General features: G+C 41.4%; 1 protein-coding gene across 1 annotated transcript in view; it reads right to left on the reverse strand.

Annotated features, from left to right (window-relative positions):
• Window positions 1-2,283: 2,283 nt before the first annotated feature.
• ERAP1 (endoplasmic reticulum aminopeptidase 1) overlaps window positions 2,284-21,530 on the reverse strand; it is a 50,556-nt gene continuing 31,309 nt past the window's right edge. The window contains exons 11-21 of the mRNA XM_072139933.1: window positions 20,482-20,613; window positions 20,313-20,387; window positions 19,227-19,384; window positions 18,079-18,158; window positions 16,680-16,863; window positions 14,624-14,780; window positions 14,360-14,544; window positions 12,986-13,144; window positions 3,497-3,637; window positions 3,340-3,421; window positions 2,284-2,674 (exon numbers count right to left, since the gene is read on the reverse strand). Coding sequence (XP_071996034.1) covers window positions 2,528-2,674; window positions 3,340-3,421; window positions 3,497-3,637; window positions 12,986-13,144; window positions 14,360-14,544; window positions 14,624-14,780; window positions 16,680-16,863; window positions 18,079-18,158; window positions 19,227-19,384; window positions 20,313-20,387; window positions 20,482-20,613 — 1,500 coding nt within the window. The 3' untranslated portion in view covers window positions 2,284-2,527. The remainder of the gene's footprint in view (window positions 2,675-3,339; window positions 3,422-3,496; window positions 3,638-12,985; window positions 13,145-14,359; window positions 14,545-14,623; window positions 14,781-16,679; window positions 16,864-18,078; window positions 18,159-19,226; window positions 19,385-20,312; window positions 20,388-20,481; window positions 20,614-21,530) is intronic.

Genomic DNA, 21,530 nt, shown 5'->3' on the forward strand with positions numbered 1-21,530 from the left:
TTTTCTGATCTTCTCCAGAGGTTAATGGATAACAAGGTGAAGGTCCAACTGCTGAGACCCTTGGTAGTCCAAAAAACAGAGGTCCCTAGTATGCACCCTGCTGCTCCATTTAAAATTACGTGAGTGTTGGAAAATGGTAAGCACTCTGCTATCTACGGCACTCTCATAGACAGCGAATGGGAGTGCCGGGGAAACCTCAGCACTGTGCTTGGCGATTTTTCACACTCCCACATTATTGAATCGAGCGGTAGGATGCAAGCTTGGTCTACCACCCAAACCATTAATGAGAACAGGTCCTCTGTTTTTCGGTTTGGGGGTACTCCTTTTTTGATCAGTGTCAGACCTGAACTGATCAGATTGTTATCTACTATCCTATGCTTAGGAAATAACTTGCAAAGTTGGCACAACCCCTTTGAGACGAGTTATGAGACAACAATCCCAATTCTAGAGTCGCTCTAAAATAACTTACCTTTCCCTAATCCATGTATCTGAAACCGTAAGGTAAAGCAAAGAGCAAACAGCCATCATCCCCATTACTTCCCTTTCCCTTGCCTCCATTCCTAAAAACACCAGATACAGAGAGAGGTTTGCACCATTAACCCCTTAATGACCGCTCTCGGCTTTCTACGTCAGCACCTCAGAAGAAGACATATGGTCCTACAAGTGCTTGTGTCGGACTGTAACATCACAGCCTTGACATTAACACCCGGAAGTGGAAAAACTCCTATACCAGCATGTAAGTGTGTCTCCTTTGGATCAGAGTCCACCCCCCCCCCTACACCCCGAGTGACTCTACTGGGGGATCCGCTGCATCCTGCGGCAGCCCCGGGGGACTGCCGTCTCCTGGCAGGACCCAGCTGTAAGTAACTGAGCATGCGCAGCAGTGTGTCTGTTGTAGTGTTCCTAATTGTATCTTTCCAAGACACATGTTTTCTTTGTTTTGTGACTTTTTAGGTGCAAAATCAAGCACAACAGAGCCCATGTTCCATACATGCACCTAAAAAGTCACAAAAATTCAACCCACAAATCAGTGAAAAAAAGACATGTATCACAACGGCAAATTTAGAAAGACACACAGCACTGCTAAAGTATCCGACCTCAGCCAAATTTAAAGTGGCACATGAAAACAAATGATACGGATACTTGTGCCCCAATGTGTAAGCCATGACGTTTAGTATGAGTTGCAAGACAAACTAGAAATAATAGTTTGTTGTATGTATTTACATACATGTATGTAAATTTAAAAAATAAATAAATAAATGATTGGTTGTCCTTCCAAACATCAAGACAAAGTGACATTGCCTCTAATGTGCATGTATCTTTTATCATCTCAGTCCTGTGCCTGTGAAGTAAGTACCGCCATAGCAGCTGAGTCTCTATTTTTCTGATACTGAGCCCCCAATACACTGCATAGGAATAGGTGTAAAACTGAATTTAGGAGCCTACATACTCTTCATCATTAAATACAAGAACATCCCATGGGTTCTAATGAACCTTCTTTTATTTTAAAATCACAGCTTTTAGGCTCCAGATCAGAAAAGCTGAGCTCTGACCATCCTATAAATACATACAATTAGTGCAAAATCGTGGCCATATTTATTGTAGGTATTAGAGGGTCGATATTCAGTCTGAGATTAAACAATTGTTTGCACATTTTAGCAGCTGTTTCAATTTAATTTTTCACAAAAAAAGACAAAAATTTTGATGCAGGACCTTGCTGAGGTCACATGTTCCTAACACATTGTATACAGCTGAGAGATCACTAGATTTTTTTTCATCTCCTGCAAGGAGACAAGCAAATTACGCCCATTCAGCTAAAACCCAAAAGATCAGTGCTGCCAATGCACTGACCAATACAATCAGGTTGTTTAGATCCCAGTGTCTGAGCCTGGTCATCCTATGGCATGGAATAGAATAGATTTCAGAAGGGCCCACAACGTTTTTTAGCAGGCAGGAGATAACGGGGAGACGTGGCTGCATTGTCTATAATTTATACCAGTACAGAATAAATCTGTCTGTCTGTTAATGGCATAAACTTGAATTTCTATCCAGGGTCAAGTGCTAAATTTACATCGGCAATGTATAATGGAGAGACTTGTACCTCTCACTCCTGGTTTTCGCTCACACTAAGGGCTCTTTCACACTGGAGTTTTTTTCACATCTGTGATTTTTCACGGAAGCCATTTTGGCTTTTAGACACATAAAGATCGGTTTTCTCTCCCTGGCTTCAGTAATTTTCCACTGATGCTTTAATGAACTTTTGTACTGTACTTTTCTATTGGCTTTTTCACACTTCAGTTTTTTACACTGATCCAATGTTGTCAATGGAGAAATTTTTTTTTTTTTTCCAATGAAAAAAATAACTGAATAGTAACAAAGCCCATTGAAAAGAATGGTTCAGTGAGGCATCACTGATGTGAAAGAAGACGGCCCCTAACTGATGTAAGTAACTAAGACCCCAGTGAGGTGTGCACTAGGCCTCAGCACAGCGCACCTCACATAATCCCTGACATGTAATATGCCATTTCTATAAACTGTCATCCTCTAGCCAGGTTTTAATGATGTGAAAGTTTTTGTCCATCCATCTAATATTTTCCTCCATGGTCTCTCGGGCTTGTTGAACACATCGTAGCTGGGAACCATTTTCTTTTAAGGATTCAAGAAAATACATCACCTAAAAATAAAAAGTTAAGATTGGAGAATTAGCTTGTGAGCGTATCCTGGATATTCAGAGCAGAATTGATATGGATGTCGTACGATTGGACTAATTTCCAACTATAACTGGTTCCCCAATATTGTAGATCTTTCTACTTTTTCCTTTCATATAAACGATCCATGACCACGTTCTTGAAGGAGTCAATACACACCCAGTGCGGACAGCACCAAAACCCTCCGATGAGGAAATAACTCCATTCAGCCTACTTTATGTTGGTCTTTTACTATAGTCTCATTACCCGATCCTCTCTCTGACTCTTTGGCTGCGATCACATGATGAGTTGGACTTGCGTTTTGAAACTTACCATAAGTCAAAAGCAATGGAGAAAGCATTGGCCCAATTGCATTTGGGTTTCCACTGAAAAGCATGGGGTCAGGAATGAGCTCCCAGTATTTTGCATGTAAGCAATGCAAAACATGTACTGCTTGTTACCGATCACATGCGTTTCAGTGCAAATGTTTATGGAATTGGGCCAAGCCCCTCGCCATTGCTTTACCCAAGTCCAATTCACCGGTTGAACACGGCCTTACTTGCCATTTGGGGTTTCACCAGGACTTCAGTAATTTACATGATATAACTATAAAACCTTAAACACTAAAAAGGAAAAAGTAATATCCCATTACCTCTTCCAGCCATTCCCTTGTAGAAAACAGTTTTGTCACTCCGACAACCATGTCACCAATAGTGCGGGATCCCAGCTCAAACCTAAAACATACAGAACTTCCCATTAGAAAATACTTCCTGGATGGAACGGAATAAAGTGCACGAAGAACCACATACTTTTGGATCAGGTGATGCCAGTTAGTCTTCAGAAATTTCCAAGCCAACATGTGACCAACTTGGTTCCTGCTCACAAAGACAACGATATGTGGCAGTTCTTGGGTTTTTATAAGATCTCCTTTCAAAGCCTCCTCCATAAGCCTAAAGGGAAGATGGGAAAACATTAAATATGGCCAACATATAGGAAACACTGCTACTGCTGTCACATTCATCCCCGCCAACCCAGTCTATCCCTAAAGCAGTGGGGAGTAAATAGTTAAGTAGAGCTTATTTTTATATTTTATAAAATTTTGACCAAACTAATAATAATAATAACAAATTATAAATAATAATTATTATTTACCGTATATACTCGAGTATAAGCCGACCCGAGTATAAGCCGAGGCCCCTAATTTTACCACCAAAAACTGGGAAAACTTATTGACTCGAGTATACGCCAGCCCCCTTAAGTATACAGCCTGCCAGCCCCCTGAAAGTATACAGCCTGCCAGCCCCCTGAAAGTATACAGCCTGCCAGCCCCCTGAAAGTATACACCCTGCCAGCCCCTGAAAGTATACAGCCTGCCAGCCCCCTGAAAGTATACAGCCTGCCAGCCCCCTGAAAGTATACACCCTGCCAGCCCCCTTAAGTATGCAGCCTGCCAGCCCCCTTAAGTATATTGGTAGAGCAAAAATGGCGCTACAGATGGGTGCGCTTGTAACCCAGAAGATTTTTACCAAAAATACGAATTGGTGTAGAAGCAAGGTAAGTATTTATTATAAATGGTTAAAATTTGGTTTCAAACATAGGTACATTGGTTACGCGTTTTGGGATGGTGACCCTTCATCAGACCAGTACTACAAAACATGATAACAAAGACAAAATAGATATATAACAAATAAAAAAATAGATATATAAAAATAGATAAATGCAAATTGGTTCACATGCAATGTGCATAGATAAATATATATACATGCGCAGAGGAGGCGAACATGCGAGGTAGAGAGACTGTGCAGGGATAACTAAGGGAGGCGTGATGCAGCTAGATTCAAAAGGCACAAATTAAAAAAATTGGGTATATAAATATAAAATATATATATGTCTTACCTCAGTTGCAATAGGAACTGAGTTGATGAACGATGAGTGATTGGGTAAAAAATAGGGTTATTGGTAAAATAAAATGAAGTGAATAGGTGGCCCAGGTTAATGAACAAAAGATTAAGGGGCTGTAAGGGGTTAAAAGTACTTACAAATTACAGCGCCCGGCAGGATGAGCTGGAGCTGTAGGATGGGCGCGCGCTGCAGCGCCGACTGTATATAAACAGTTCGGGCGCTGGTGCGCGCGCGAAAGCAAGATCGTGAGCGCGCATGCGCACTAGGTGTTTTTCGGCCACAGAGAAGTGGCGCGTGCGCAGTAATGATGGAGGTGGTAGACGGAGTAGGTATGTAAAAGGCGCTTGCGCGAGCATTGCTGCGCCGTATATGGCCACAGATAGTTACACTAGGCTATGAAACATAGTGGCAGCAAAGGATACATATTGGAATTGTTGACAATATAATGGGTGATTAAAATCACTTAACGCAAATCTAAAACATGAGGATAAATGGATAAAAAGCAAAGGAAGGTAATACAATAAGTAATAATGCATAAAGGCAGATAATATAAGGAGTAAATGTGAATAAATAATTAATTAATTGAAAGAGATAAACAAAATATGCAGAGAATAAATACAAGAACACAATGATTAAAAGATAGGACGATAATACAAGGAGTAAATGTGAATGAATAATTGATAAGTTAAAAACGATGCAAAGGATAAATACAAGAACATAATGATTGAAAGATAGCAAAGCTTGGGGAATAAATGGGATAATGATATTGATAATAATAATATAAATAATGGAGGGGAAATGGTAGATGATGGATGTAATGGGGAGTTAGAAAATGTTTTCAAGTGATTCATTCAGACCCGCTGGTGTGAGAGTTTGGAGTTTAAAAATCCAATACATCTCGCGTTTAATGAGAAGATTGTATCTCTGTGGAGTAGACGGGGGGATGTGTTCAATTGGGGTAATTTTGAATTCTTTATAGTTACTTTTGTGAAATTGTGCTGCATGTCTGGATAGGCTATGTAGAGGGAAGGCGTTAATGATATTACTTCTGTGCTTATTAAGCCGTTCCCTCAGAGGTTGAATGGTACGTCCCACGTATTGTAGTCTGCAACTACAGATTCCGCGATCGAGAACAAATCTTCATGGACTTCACAAACGCTAAGTACCAACCAGCGTGTAACACAAACAGTAATGGTGAAATTTCGAGTTCAGATGAAGACACAATTACAACTCTGTTTCTCGATCTTGAAAGAGCAATGAAAACTGAATCTCAACATCACTTAGACAAGCTCTTTCTGGATACTTACCAGAGAGAGAATATCGTCCCAAGGGGCCTTAGACTCCGTCCCGAACCGGCGTTTAAAAATGACCCCTCCTTTGTTAAATCCTGGGATTCAATATTACATCACTGTTCGATCTCTCTATTGAAATGTCTTTCCGATAAAAGAGCCACATTAACTAACTCTGCCACTACAGCCATAGACACCATTATGTCTAATTTAAAAAAATTTGAACATCATCCACTATACGAGAGATTAAACAAAAAACTAAGAACAGAGACACAAACACTAGAGAAAGAAATTCTGGACAAAAAAAGAGGCAAACTAGAAAGAGACCGCACTGATTATGCCTCATCCAATATTAAATACTGGACTAAAGAAAACAAACTTAGAAAAAATGTATATAGAATGGGTAGGAACTCTTATCACTCTAATCCAGCAACACACGATGGCCCTCGATCTTATCCCCACCCAAATAGGCCCATCCAAAACATTAACAATGTTAGTAGACACCAAGGCAATAAACCACGCCCACGTCATCCACCCGCTGGCTCCAGTAGAACCTTCATATCCTCAAACACATTGCCATCAGCCCCCATCCTACGAGCTAAACTCAACGGCACAACATTACCAAAAACCATCCCGACCCGGAGCACCACCACCTCCATACCCCCGGAGACCTCCTCTAACTTTTCCCCTACCCACAGTCTAATAGACCTAAACCTCCCCAGACCAAACCTACCCTCTGGCCTATTTAAAGATCTTAATAACTCTTTGCTCACTACACACAGTAACGGCTCTCGGTCCAGCAGCCCTCTTGAAGAAGCCACATTTTTTACACCTAGAGTCACTCCATTTACCACCACCACTCAAGAGGAACCCGCCCATCCAGTTCCCTCTTCAAATGAGTCTGGTCATTCTTTTTTAGGGCTTCCTCGGGAAGTCAAAAGGACTCCCACGTTCCACTACTCATCAAACCCGGGTATCAGGGAAATAGTCCATCTAGCGCCCCCATTAGGTTTAAAAAGAAAAAGCCACACAAGAGAGGAAGCAGAGGAGGAAAATTCAGATCCAGACACTCCACCTGCACTGGAAGACCTCCTAACAGTGATTCCCAAACTAAAAAGGCAAAAATAGTCTGTTCTGAATCAAAAGACCCACCTCCTCCCCCCGTACTGCCCCAAAAGCATCCATCCACAGACTTAGTCAAAATATTTAACTTATCCAACTATGTGCTAGATGAAATAGAAATCAAGACACTTGAGAAAGGTCTCTCCTTCTGCCCCTCGTCCACTTCCAACGATTTCGATCTATTTGTGGATCTCAACAAATTCGTTCGGAAACTTACCCTTAAACGTCATTTTAATATGACTAACACCAACCTTTCCACTAAGTCTACCAACACTAAACCATCAGTCTCAACCCCCTCTCCATTTACTCACACAGACCTCAAACCCAGGTCCACCTTCTACCCCACCCATCATAAGGGTAACTATATTGACACCTTCTATGCGTTGGTTTCTACCGACTTCCAGAATATAGAAGCCCGTAACAAAAATAAGGCCAACAAGCATAGAAAAAATAACCTTACACTCAAAGAGAGAAAAGCTCTGAAGAAACTTTCCAACAATGAAGACATTGTCATCAAATCAGCGGACAAGGGTGGGGGGATTGTTGTTCTCAATAGATCCGATTACATTACTGAATCCCTCCGCTTATTGTCCGACACCAATTTTTATTCTCATCTTTCCCATAACCCAACTATGGAGTTCAAAACAGAACTATATGCTCTATTAGACGAAGGTCACGGTTTAGGTATACTTTCGAAGAAAGAACTGCAATACTTGAAAACTGAGGAACCATCCACTCCCATCTTTTATTACTTGCCAAAGGTGCATAAAAATACCCAAAACCCACCAGGTCGTCCCATCATCTCGGGAATCAACTCCCGCACGGCGAACCTGTCACATTACGTAGACCTATTTCTACAAAAGTATGTACGCAATCTTAAATCCTTTACGTTAGACACCGCAGATCTGATTAGACATATCCTTCCCGTTCCATGGGAGGACTCTTATTTATTCATTACCATGGACATTTCCTCCCTCTACACAGTCATCCCACATAACCTCGGCGTACATGCCGTATCCCATTTCTTAAGAAGCGACCCAACCATGCCAAACACTCAAAGCAGCTTCTTACTCAGAGCTATTCTTTTTATTCTCACCCACAATTACTTTTCGTTCCAGAACAAAATCTATATACAGCAGAGGGGTACGGCAATGGGCAGTAAATTCGCCCCTAGTTATGCGAACCTTTTTGTAGGCCTTTTTGAGGAGCTTAACATCTTCACCCATCCACTATTTGAGAGATGTATAGTATACAAACGCTATATAGATGATATCTTCATCATTTGGAGGGGTAACAAGGAAGAGGCTCTCAGCTTTATTAATAGCATTAATGATAATGATTGGGGCTTAGAATTTACCTCAAACATATCATCAAAAGAAACTGAATTTTTAGACGTCATTGTTTCCCACAACAACCAAAAAATCAACACCAGAACTTTCTTCAAAGCAGTAGACAGCAACAGTTTTCTGGATTTCTCTAGCAACCATTTTAAAAAATGGAAAACTAACATTCCATACGGCCAGTTTAAATGAATCAGACGCAACTGCACAACTGATGAGGACTACAAAATACAAAGTAATATTCTGTGCAAACGTTTTAGAGCAAAAGGCTATCCTGCTCCCCTACTTTCTTCTGCATGCTCCAAGGCAAGCACTCTCAGCCAATCAGACTGTCTCCAACCGAGGGCAAAAAATGACTCAGAAATACAAAATGAGATCAATTTCATCACCACTTTTTCAGACAACGGTGGGGAAATCAGGAAAGTTCTTAATAAACATTGGAACCTTTTACTACATGACCCGCACCTTAAGAACGTCCTGCCAAATAACCCCAGAATTACTTTCAGGAGATCCCGGACTCTCAAAAACCTCCTCGCCCCCAGTCGCTTACGCATGCCTCAAAATAAAACCACCTCATTCTTTCCTAAAATTTTAGGTAGCTTTAAGTGTGGCCACAGCATGTGCAAATGCTGCGAAACCATCTGTCACAGAAAATCGTCCTTCACATCAAACAATTCGGGTGAATGTTTCCAGATTAGACACTTTCTTAATTGTAGCTCGAATTATGTAATTTACCTGATTGAATGTAGTTGCAGACTACAATACGTGGGACGTACCATTCAACCTCTGAGGGAACGGCTTAATAAGCACAGAAGTAATATCATTAACGCCTTCCCTCTACATAGCCTATCCAGACATGCAGCACAATTTCACAAAAGTAACTATAAAGAATTCAAAATTACCCCAATTGAACACATCCCCCCGTCTACTCCACAGAGATACAATCTTCTCATTAAACGCGAGATGTATTGGATTTTTAAACTCCAAACTCTCACACCAGCGGGTCTGAATGAATCACTTGAAAACATTTTCTAACTCCCCATTACATCCATCATCTACCATTTCCCCTCCATTATTTATATTATTATTATCAATATCATTATCCCATTTATTCCCCAAGCTTTGCTATCTTTCAATCATTATGTTCTTGTATTTATCCTTTGCATCGTTTTTAACTTATCAATTATTCATTCACATTTACTCCTTGTATTATCGTCCTATCTTTTAATCATTGTGTTCTTGTATTTATTCTCTGCATATTTTGTTTATCTCTTTCAATTAATTAATTATTTATTCACATTTACTCCTTATATTATCTGCCTTTATGCATTATTACTTATTGTATTACCTTCCTTTGCTTTTTATCCAATTATCCTCATGTTTTAGATTTGCGTTAAGTGATTTTAATCACCCATTATATTGTCAACAATTCCAATATGTATCCTTTGCTGCCACTATGTTTCATAGCCTAGTGTAACTATCTGTGGCCATATACGGCGCAGCAATGCTCGCGCAAGCGCCTTTTACATACCTACTCCGTCTACCACCTCCATCATTACTGCGCACGCGCCACTTCTCTGTGGCCGAAAAACACCTAGTGCGCATGCGCGCTCACGATCTTGCTTTCGCGCGCGCACCAGCGCCCGAACTGTTTATATACAGTCGGCGCTGCAGCGCGCGCCCATCCTACAGCTCCAGCTCATCCTGCCGGGCGCTGTAATTTGTAAGTACTTTTAACCCCTTACAGCCCCTTAATCTTTTGTTCATTAACCTGGGCCACCTATTCACTTCATTTTATTTTACCAATAACCCTATTTTTTACCCAATCACTCATCGTTCATCAACTCAGTTCCTATTGCAACTGAGGTAAGACATATATATATTTTATATTTATATACCCAATTTTTTTAATTTGTGCCTTTTGAATCTAGCTGCATCACGCCTCCCTTAGTTATCCCTGCACGGTCTCTCTACCTCGCATGTTCGCCTCCTCTGCGCATGTATATATATTTATCTATACACATTGCATGTGAACCAATTTGTATTTATCTATTTTTATATATCTATTTTTTTATTTGTTATATATCTATTTTGTCTTTGTTATCATGTTTTGTAGTACTGGTCTGATGAAGGGTCACCATCCCGAAACGCGTAACCAATGTACCTATGTTTGAAACCAAATTTTAACCATTTATAATAAATACTTACCTTGCTTCTACACCAATTCGTATTTTTGGTCAAAATCTTCTGGGTTACAAGCGCACCCATCTGTAGCGCCATTTTTCCTCTACCAATACTCTTGTGCTAACGCTTCCAATGGATACCGGTTTTCGGAGCGCTTGGGTAGCTGCTGAAGTAACCTGAAGAAGGTTCCTCCGATAAGGATAACCGAGATCCCTACTTCTATATCTGCAACTAAGCCAAGTGGCTACCAGGTGAGCACCTTCTATCTCTTACCTGGAAACAAACCATACAAAACGTTATCACACGAGGCGCTGTCCTCTTCGGTTGTGTTTTTTTGTTCTTTCCTCTTCATTCAGCCCCCTTAAGTATACAGCCTGACAGCCCCCTTAAGTATACAGCCTGCCAGCCCCCTTAAGTATACACCCTGTCAGCCCCCTGAAAGTATACAGCCTGCCAGCCCCCTGAAAGTATACAGCCTGCCAGCCCCCTTAAACTATACAGCCTGCCAGCCCCCTTAAACTATACAGCCTGCCAGCCCCCTTAAACTATACAGCCTGCCAGCCCCCTTAACGTATACAGCCTGCCAGCCCCCTTAAACTATACAGCCTGCCAGCCCCCTTAAACTATACAGCCTGCCAGCCCCCTTAAACTATACAGCCTGCCAGCCCCCTTAAACTATACAGCCTGCCAGCCACCTTAACCTATACAGCCTGCCAGCCCCCTTAAACTATACAGCCTGCCAGCCCCCTTAAACTATACAGCCTGCCAGCCCCCTTAAACTATACAGCCTGCCAGCCCCCTTAAACTATACAGCCTGCCAGCCCCCTTAAACTATACAGCCTGCCAGCCACCTTAACCTATACAGCCTGCCAGCCCCCTTAAACTATACAGCCTGCCAGCCCCCTTATCGTATACAGCCTGCCAGCCCCCTTAAACTATACTGCCAGCCCCGTTCGCCAAGCACATTTAAAAAAAAAAGAAAAACACCCTCCATACTCACCTACAGGTGGCTCCCTGATGCTCCGTTCCCTGCGTCCGGTCTCCTCTGTGTTGTATCAGCCAGCAGATACGCGTCCACGCGATCTGCCGGCTGGCGCACAATATCAGGTGGCACCGTCGCGTGATATTGTGGGCCAGCCGGCAGATCGCGTGGACGCGTATCTGCTGGCTGATACAACACAGAGAAGACCGGAGACTGAAGACCAGCTGCGGGGAAGACAGAAGAGGAGCCGCCGAACATTGGGAGCCACGCAGACCATCGGCCTCCAGAGGGTGAGTATGGAGGGTTTTTTATTGACTCGTGTATAAGCCGAGGGGAGTTTTTCAGTACATTTTTTGTGCTGAAAAACTTGGCTTATACACTAGTATATATTTCTTGTGACAAGAAAACTTTTTTAACTGAAAAAAATGGAATTCTTTAACAGGGAACATGTGATTAATAATCCATAGATTAGTTGTTGAACTTGTATCCCGCATGCCCATTCTGATTGGTGGGGGTCCTGCCATTGCAGCCCTTACGATCATGAGAAGGGGAGTCTAGTTCTGCATAGTTGATACAGCAGCAGGTCAGGCAGGTGTCCTGCTGCTCCATTCAATGTCTATGAGAGCTGTGTGAATGCACACATGCTAAATACAACCAAATTCCAAAATAGACAAAGATGATCTTTAAAGGATCTGGAAAAGTAACTTATCACCAATTCACAAGATTTCTGTGCTCGGCTGTCTCTGCCGAAGATGAACATAGTTGCATGACCTGCCTTTACATTCACACCAGGAAATAGGACCCCATTCCCCTGATCAGTGGGGAGTATTAACAGGCCAGATCCTGTGTTAAGGTACTAACTGGGGTCTGAACTTACCTCAATGGTGGCAAACCTATGATACAGGATGAATGACTTGCAGCCTCCACCTGCATTGCCAGGTAACCCAGGTCGTGCTGCATTCAGCGCCGTTTTAGGGAGTTGTAGACTCGGCTGGATTATCTTTGGAGCTCCTGCCCCCCATTCTTCCTATTCAAGGGGACCCTGGGGGGAAGCTACAATGATAATCCGAATAACCCCTCTCAAATCAACAGTATTGGTGTCGTTAAGACACAAATACAATTGAAATCTGCGGCAGAGCAGAAAGCAATATACATTGCTGATTAAAGTGTCAGCACTTTATGATACATAAGTGGGTTTTTCGGCTGTAGATTGGAGACTTGGCCTCTAAAAGGTTCACCATTACTGGTCTAGGTCATAACACAATATATAACTAGTACATGCTGCTAATAATGTCTGCGCTCATACTGTACTTTGCAATAAATGTCAGACTGGAGGAGGTATGAGTAGTGACTCTTTTTGCAATTAATGTTGGTTTCAACTGGCAGGATGCCACCCTAAGCTCATTTGCATATATCTCAATGCCATTAATATTATTCATAGGAACCGCCCACATGTTTTATAGTTTTAGGCATCATTACCACTGCAGCTTGTCTGGATCCTGAGTTATAGTCAGCGCATACTCAATGAGGTGCATTTCACTGGTTGTAGCCGTTTGATATTTCTCAAACAAATAGTCCCAACCTTCAGATGTCTGAGCACCCACAGCATATACAGCCAAGGCAACATCACGGGGCAAACTGAGACAAGATAAAAAACAGAAAATTATCACAGGAAGACATATACTAAGAAAGATAGGTAGTCGTATAGTTACATTAACCACTGTAATCCTACAATATGCTAGTACTGCTGGCAACACAGGAGGAGGTACTAAACTCTAGTATCATTTTTCAGCATGAGAGATCCACTCCAGACAAGGTAACAGTACGGAGAGCAATTTTCATTTACAGCTCCCACTCCCAGCAGGAGCAGAACTACAGCGCTAAAAGCCATAGCAGCTGCTATGGGGCCCGTATTGTTTGGGGGGCCCCGGCATCATAACTATAATGGGGTACAAATAATGAATATGTTTCTGTAATTTAAAGTTATACAATCTTTCATATACTTTCTGTATATTCCTCAAATCCTCAAAGTCTTCTAGATCTCTGCTTGCTGACACTTTATAAAAAGCTTCCATGGACACACGGGTGCACAAGCTTTATCACAGAGAGTATCTGAGCTGACACTCTTAACAATGGAGGATGTGCACCATTGTATACATATTATGCTGCACATTGGACAGTATAATATGTATATAACGGTGCACATCTTCCACAGTACATGGCATGAATTGGTATCTCAGATAAGAAATTCAGGGAAGAGGGAGGGGACAGCATAACGATAGGACTAGGGATCTCCCAGCTCCAATTTCTGCGGTCTACTTCCCCCATGAGGTCAGCAGCTACTGGGACAGATCTGCGTAAGTGTATAAATGTATATATCAGTGCCTAAATGTGAGTATACAAATATGTATATTTTTGTAGGGGGGGGGGGGGGGCAAATTCAGAAGTCTGCTATTGGGCCCTGACGCTCCTAGTTATGGCCCTGACTCCCGGCTGTAACTTTCACTGTAGATACAGTATCTCTGTGTCTGTGGCACCTAGAAACACATCAATCCTGATGCGAGATTAAAAGAGAGATTCCACATCAGCTGAAGGCAGCATGGGAAAGGAGGAGGAGGGAGCTGCACTGAAGAGGGAGAAGACAGATGCAATGCTACTAGCAGCTACATGGACAAGAGGGACCACTACTAGACATGGGAAATCGGGGTCCATGATTCTAAAGACAATGTAGTCATATGAAATTCACAATGGGATTCAGGATTTGAAGAGTCATGATGATGTTCCCAAAGAATAAAGGTTATTATCAGGGGATGTCTAATTTTTTTCCATGAACAAACATTAGCCTTCACCCACCTTAATGAACCATTGGATTCTTTCCAGTCATTAAAATACTTCTGGGCCTTCTCAACACAGGGCTGGTATTTACGGAAACAAGCAAACAGAAGGACAGAGCTGCGTAGCATCCTCTCCGATACTGTGCCATCATCTGTCCAGGTCTGGGCATCTATGAGGTTACGGAGAAGTTTTAGGATATAAGCCTGGGGACAGAGAAAGGACACAATATGACACGGCTAGTGATGAAGAGATCTCTCAATGCAAATATTTATCTAAAATTACTTTAATTTGATCTCCAATCTCTGCCATGTCTCTCTTTTCCATAAGTTTGTATAAAGGAACCAGTTCATCCATTCCTTGATGGACCGGCATGATCCGATCTTCCTTGGTCAGGTATGTTGTTAAGCTCAGAGCTTTGTCAATTGAAAGGCGACCGACACTGAGGAAGAAGAACAACTGCTTTATTATATATATGATTAGTCAATGGAAAAGGGCCCAGATAATACTGGAAGTTTACACTGGACGTGTGGAAAAAGACAATTGCATATTAAAGGGATGGGTGCTCCAGTTTCCTTTAATCTATCCATTTTTTTTTTCATTTTACCCACTTGTTTTCATTAAAGAGAACCCGTCATGCAAAATAACCCCCTAATCTAAATAGATTCTCATAAACTGCCATTAGAGAGCATTGCCTCTATCCCTTCATTGTCCCTCTACATGCCTGTAAACCTAAGCAATGAGGTCCTAAAGCCGGCTCACTTGGTAACTTGATGGCTATACATACCACATTATCACTTGCTGCAGGGCTACATGATTGATGTCATTTTTCCCAGTTACATTTTTTCATCCCTTGCTGGACAGGTTCAGGGTGCGGGGCTGGGTAGGGAGGTTTTTTTGTTGCAGAGGCCTTATCACGGGCCCAAACCTCCCTTGGGTTTCAGATATAGGATGTTTCTTTCCTTTTTAGATGCTTTTATTGGTTTTTTGTCTGGTGTATATATATTTATTGTTGTTGTTTATAGCTAATAAAGATTGTTGTTTTGGTATAGCACATGGCCATTTTGTGTCTTTTCAGTTTTGCCTTTTTCATGTGCCCAATCTTTAATTATATGTGTAGTTCTTCCTTCTTATGTTGTATAATGGTGTAATGGCTGCTCCATGTGCATGCTGGAGGCCACACACCCTGCAGCCTGTGTGTGCATGTGTGTGTGTGTGTGTGTGTATAGGAGAGATACAGCAGCTCCAGGCAGCCATGTTACAGTAGAACATGTTATAACAGAACATGTCTCTGTGTATTAGAACAACGCAGCATGTCAGCAGATGCAGCACACACACTAGCCATGCTTTACTATACATTACACACAGACATGAGCAGGGGGAGGAGAGGGGAGGGGTAACAGGGGTGACATCACTGCCTCTGACCATGTGACAAGCCTCATTTACATAATATAGAATAGATGATTTTATAATGATTAATGTATGAAATAACTAGATAAAGGCTGGGATGGGATCCTTGTGAGCTGCTCCAACAGGTAGTGGTGACAGGACTAGTGACACAGACCTGATGACAGGTGTCCTTTAAGTTTCTGAAACAATATGAGGGCAGCATCACATGGATGTTGTAGGAGACTGCACAAAGCGTTTGCCAACCACTTGAGTGTCTCAGGTCAGTTTTCACACAAGTGGGTTTGTTTGACCAGCCAGAATAACCTTTCCTAACACCAACATCAAGGCACCAGATCAGTTATGTTGCATTCGGGGTAGTTATTCTAAAAGCGAGTTTAAAGAGGTCGTCCATTTTCAGGAAATAATGAATATGTTTCTGTAATTTAAAGTTATACAATCTTTCATATACTTTCTGTATATTCCTCAAATCCTCAAAGTCTTCTAGATCTCTGCTTGCTGACACTTTATAAAAAGCTTCCATGGACACACGGGTGCACAAGCTTTATCACAGAGAGTAATCGGAGCTGTGTGCTATATGGACAGATTTCTAGCCACATAGAAGCTTTCTATAGAAGGACAGAGAGCAAAGATCTAGAAAAACGCAAAGAATTGATACAGAAAGTATATTGGAAAATTGTATAACTTTTCCTTACACAAACCAAATCTAATTAATTTCTGAAATTGGACAACCCCTTTAACTGAACAAACTTTCTAATATGAAAGCAGCCTAAGGCCTCTTTAAGACGACTCATGTGGGCTCTAACCCGTTGCATTCATGCAGAGCGGGATACGTAATGTTATGAGTGGCTCATATATAAGTAGTTATTATGGAGCACATACTGCCATAAATATGGTGGTGAGAGCACTGGAGATGTGTTATTGGCCCACTTACCTCACAAGTTGGAATGCATTGTTAATGAGACTGGCCCGGTCATTGCTGCTTATTGCCGTGTGATTCTCTTTCAAAAGTTTTATCAAAGCATCCCAGCCGCCATCTTCATAATGTACAATGTAGTAGCCATTCATCCCCACATTGAACTTGATCCATTCAACTTCTTCTGAAAGCACCAGAACATCTAAAAGGAACAATCATATCATAAGTAGGAACTATTTTATATGGACCAAACCATGGGCAACCTGGAATAGTTATGGGAACCTACACTGCAAAGAGATCAGAGAAATAGGACTTTACAAAGTGGCAGAAACAAGGAGAAAATGTTAAAGGGGTTTTCCACTTCCAGCAAATAATTTTTATTGAGTGTTTAATGAAAAGTTATACATTTTTCAGATAAACTTTCTGTATCAGTTCCTCACAGTTTTCCAGATCTCTGCTTGCTGTCCTTCTATAGGAAGCCTCATTCTTTACTTCCGGTGGATTGAAATCTGTCTCTGTCTGCTCATGTGATGTCACACAGGTGCAAGGCTTGTTAGTATCATAGAGAGTAAGAAGAGTTGTGTGACATCACATGACCAGAGATATAACGAGCCGTGCACCTGTGTGACATCACATGACCAGAGCTATAACAAGCCGTGCACCTGTGTGACATCACATGACCAGAGATATAACGAGCCGTGCACCTGTGTGACATCACATGACCAGAGATGTAACGAGCAGCGCACCTGAGTGACATCACGTGACCGGGGACAGATTTTAATCCATAGGAAGTAAACACTGCAGTTCCCTATAGAAAGACAGCAAGCAGAGATATAGAAAACCATGAATAATTGATACAGAAAGTTTGTTGCTTCCTCAGCACTTGAGCACTGAGCATTTCCTCCTCTCTGCACAAGTGCTGAGGGAGCAGGGAGGAGGGTGAGACCGCGTAATAGTCTGTAAAGGCAGATCACAGAGGGGGTATGGTATCCCATCAAGCTTATTAGTATAGTTTTAAAAGTTGATTTTAGAAGATAGGAGACAAATATATGAAGACTACCACAGTCCCGATGCCTGGATCTATGGGTAAGTGTCCCTGGTTTATCATGCTGGTTTTTGATGGTAGATTTCCTTTAAGGTGGCCATAAACATAAGATGAACATAAACATAATTCCTTCTCAAGAGTAGATGTTGGTGGCTTGGGCGTGATGGATCATTAATATTCACTCTACCATTCGGCATAAATTAATTTGAAATATTGTGCAAAGGTGAATTGTTGCAGAGTTTGTCATAAACGGATTGATAAATGAAGTTTGGATATCAGGAAAACACAACTTTTTTGGTAATTGCCCTCTTCTATTTTTTTTGTATATTTAATAAATCTCTTTATTGCATATTCCTAGCACGTTTTACATACCTTTCTTAGTTTTTAGCAGAAATCTTTGAACTGTGTTTGATTTACTGGTGATGTACGTCAAAGGGATATGCCATAACAACCTGTAGTAAAATAATTGATATACTGTAACATAATAGTCATACACTTTTAGAACTGGTCCAGTACCAATATGGCCTCATATGTCCACATGAGGGGAATTTAATAAGACTGACACATCGAGTGCCTGCCCCAATTTCTTCCCTGTCCACGGAGGCTTTGGCCTCTTGGTAAATCCAGAGATGCGCTTGGCTTCTGGAATTTAACTGTATAATGTATAAATTATGTTAGGGAGATTTATTGATCCCAATAAGTGTAAACTTAGATGGGACAATTCTAAATTACACCAAATTTTGGTCCGTGAGTGGTACTGTATAGTCAATGCATATCCCATCATCTTTACAAAGTCGTATTTAAGTTTTCTTGACAGTTTCTACCAAAGAATCAGCTAAATTCAGCATTTTGCTTTTTTTCGGTGCATGATATCACATCCCAAGCTTTGCCCTTTTTCATGTCACACAAACTTTCTGCTAACCATGCCACTGTTGTGGACGTGGTAGAAGGCTCGTGCACCAGTATTTATTACAAATTGAGATAGAATTTAGGCACATTTTCCTTATAAAAATATCAGGGCACATTTACTACCGTAAGAGTATTGCAAACTGCACTAAATGCAGTTTGCCTATGTAGTGTGCAGGGGGCACCTGTGCAAGCAGTTTGCACCTAAAAAATAGTGCAAAGTCCGACAGAAAACTCAGGCCCTTAATAAATGGGCCCCATAATGTATCAATCTACACTGCAGCTGAGACTCATTCTATAGCATATGTCATAAATACGTGATAGATGCAGGTCCTATGTATCTATCATGTATTTGTATCTGACAGCCACTCGCCATTCAAGTCTAACGGAGCAGCAATAGTGCGGGGTGTATATAGACCTGAATGGGGAGGGTCAGCACATTCGCAGCAAACTCTCCGTTCAGCCCAGATTCGGGCAGGGGTTTCAGTGGACCCCCCCCCCCATCTTAAATAGGTGCAAGTCTCAGTTGTGGTAGGACCCACGTCTATTATGTATCTATGACTTATACAGTGGATATGTCTGACCAAATTAAACCCAGTACAAATAATACGTACTTAGCCGATTGTGCATCTCTCGCACCCTTCTGATAGTGCTCTTGCTCTACGTAGACATACTTCCCTCTTACTGTGACAGTAACTAGTGGAAAGCCTTTCTGTAGTGTCCATGTGTTCATCATGGACCTCACATCGATGATATTATTTTCTGTCCAGTGCTGGAAGGAACAAACAGAAGATGATCAGAAAAAAACTAGATTAGCAAACAACAAATGCTGGGCACCAGGGGTAACCCTACCCTGCCTTCCTCACACACTCACAACCAGGAGATGGACTTGGTTAGTTCTCCAGAACCTGTAGAAAAAGCAGCTGGTTTGGGTTACTGGGGAAAAGCAGGATGCCAATTCTGATCTCCAAATATTTTTAACTCTATGAATGTCCACCTCTGAGGTAAGGCAACAGATGGGCTTATGGACATACATGAAAAGGAGACCACAACACAGCTGCATCCATCTGTAACTTGTTTCTAAGACTTGGGTAGACTCACAGGCTAATGGATGTAAGAAACGGAGGCCACAACCAAATCTGTAACCTGTTTTATACTTTTTCAATGCTTCAGCTTATTATGGACTTGTTATCCACCTGACCATGGGACCAATTTAGTCCTGAAAACTGGTGTAATACCTAATGTATTATAAGTTTATCAACACTAAATTCTTTATCATGCGGCTTCTGAGTCAATGTGCGTAACATTTAGTTAGAGTGGGGAAGGTAACACTAAAGTTATACTGGAGTAGGTGGTCCCCAGGGGCATCGACATGCACAAAGTAAGGATAGGTTTGGAGGGGGGAGTGCAGGACAGAATTTAAAAGGGGCACTAGTGTTATGAAAGAGTGGGGGGAAGGCTATAAAATTGTCAGCAGATACTAAACATATGTTCGGTAGGAGGCAATTATGTTGCACGGTGGCACAAAATGTTTTAAGGAGCAATGGCAATAAAACTTTAAGGGCCACTAAACATATGAAACAGGAGGATGTCCATTTTTTCGCTGTGTTGTGGTAATATTTGGGCTTTGTATTCTATGGACATTGTTCTTTAATAGTTTACAAAGTTAAACTATTTAATAACCATCATCTTTTACATACAGATTTTACTGGGCCTTTTCTGCAGAATCCACTTCTCTCCTTATTATCATTGGTCGAATCTTCTGAAGGACAAATCTAATAGGTGAACACAAATATGGATAAAAAGTCAATTATTTCCACAAAATAACATTATTACCTAAGCTTTACTTTGTATAGTATGTGAGCTTACATCAGTCATACTGTCCCACAAATCTTCATTCTTTGCATTTCGATAGCTAAAACGTCGCAAGTAATGGATAATCCCGGCTTCAAAGCTTTCAGATCCCATGTAGTTTTGTAACATGTTCAGAATACAGGCGCCCTGTAATATAGGAAGTACCTTATAAGGAATGTGTGGAAGATCCTCGCTTTAGTCAGTATATGACACATGTGCTGTAGACCAGTGATTTTCAACCAGTGTGCCGTGGCACACTAGTGTGCCGCAACACATGGTCAGGTGTGCCGCGGGGAAAGTTCCCCAAACTATGGTGCCCCCTGTGTTTTGTTTCCCAGAGAAATGTAAAATGAGAAATACTATAGTCATGAGGCTGGAGTACTACAAGTACCAGCTCATATGCTGAGTATATGAGCTGGCACTTGTACTCTGGCCTCATGGCCATAGTACTTCTCATTGTACCCCTTTATTTTGCAGTATATGAGCCACATAATAATCAGCACCATATACTAAAAACAGGGAGAAACTGAGAACTGTTGAGGAAGAGCTTTGTGTGTGTCTTTCCACCATTCCTGCCAGGATATCCCTTTTGTGTTCATCGAAACAGGCCCAGGAGTGAGTAAAATACATTTAGAATCTATATTATTAACTATATGTATAATATGACTGTTTTAGTGTCATTTTGTGCTATTTTGGTTGGTGGTGTGCCCCAGGATTTTCTAAGTATAAAAAGTGTGCCGCGGCTCAAAAAAGGTTGAAAATCACTGCTGTAGACTACTTGACCAGTGATACTAGCTTGTATAGGTCTCAAATACTTCCTGAAGGCTATTATTCACTGACAATATACTGATAATTCACTGACAATATATAAATTCAACTTGTAAGTGGAAAAATGTTAAATAGCTACATTCTGGATGGATGCTATGACTTTTAAGGTACTCTTAAAGGGGTTTTCTGGACCCTATCCATAGGATAAGGCTTAACTTGCTGATTGATGGGCGTCTCAGTGATGGATCTCAAGAACTGGGGGGCAGTTGTACCCTTGATAAACACAAGATGAATGG

The sequence above is a fragment of the Engystomops pustulosus genome, chromosome 1 (assembly GCF_040894005.1).
Source record: "Engystomops pustulosus chromosome 1, aEngPut4.maternal, whole genome shotgun sequence".
Lineage (NCBI taxonomy): Eukaryota > Metazoa > Chordata > Amphibia > Anura > Leptodactylidae > Engystomops > Engystomops pustulosus.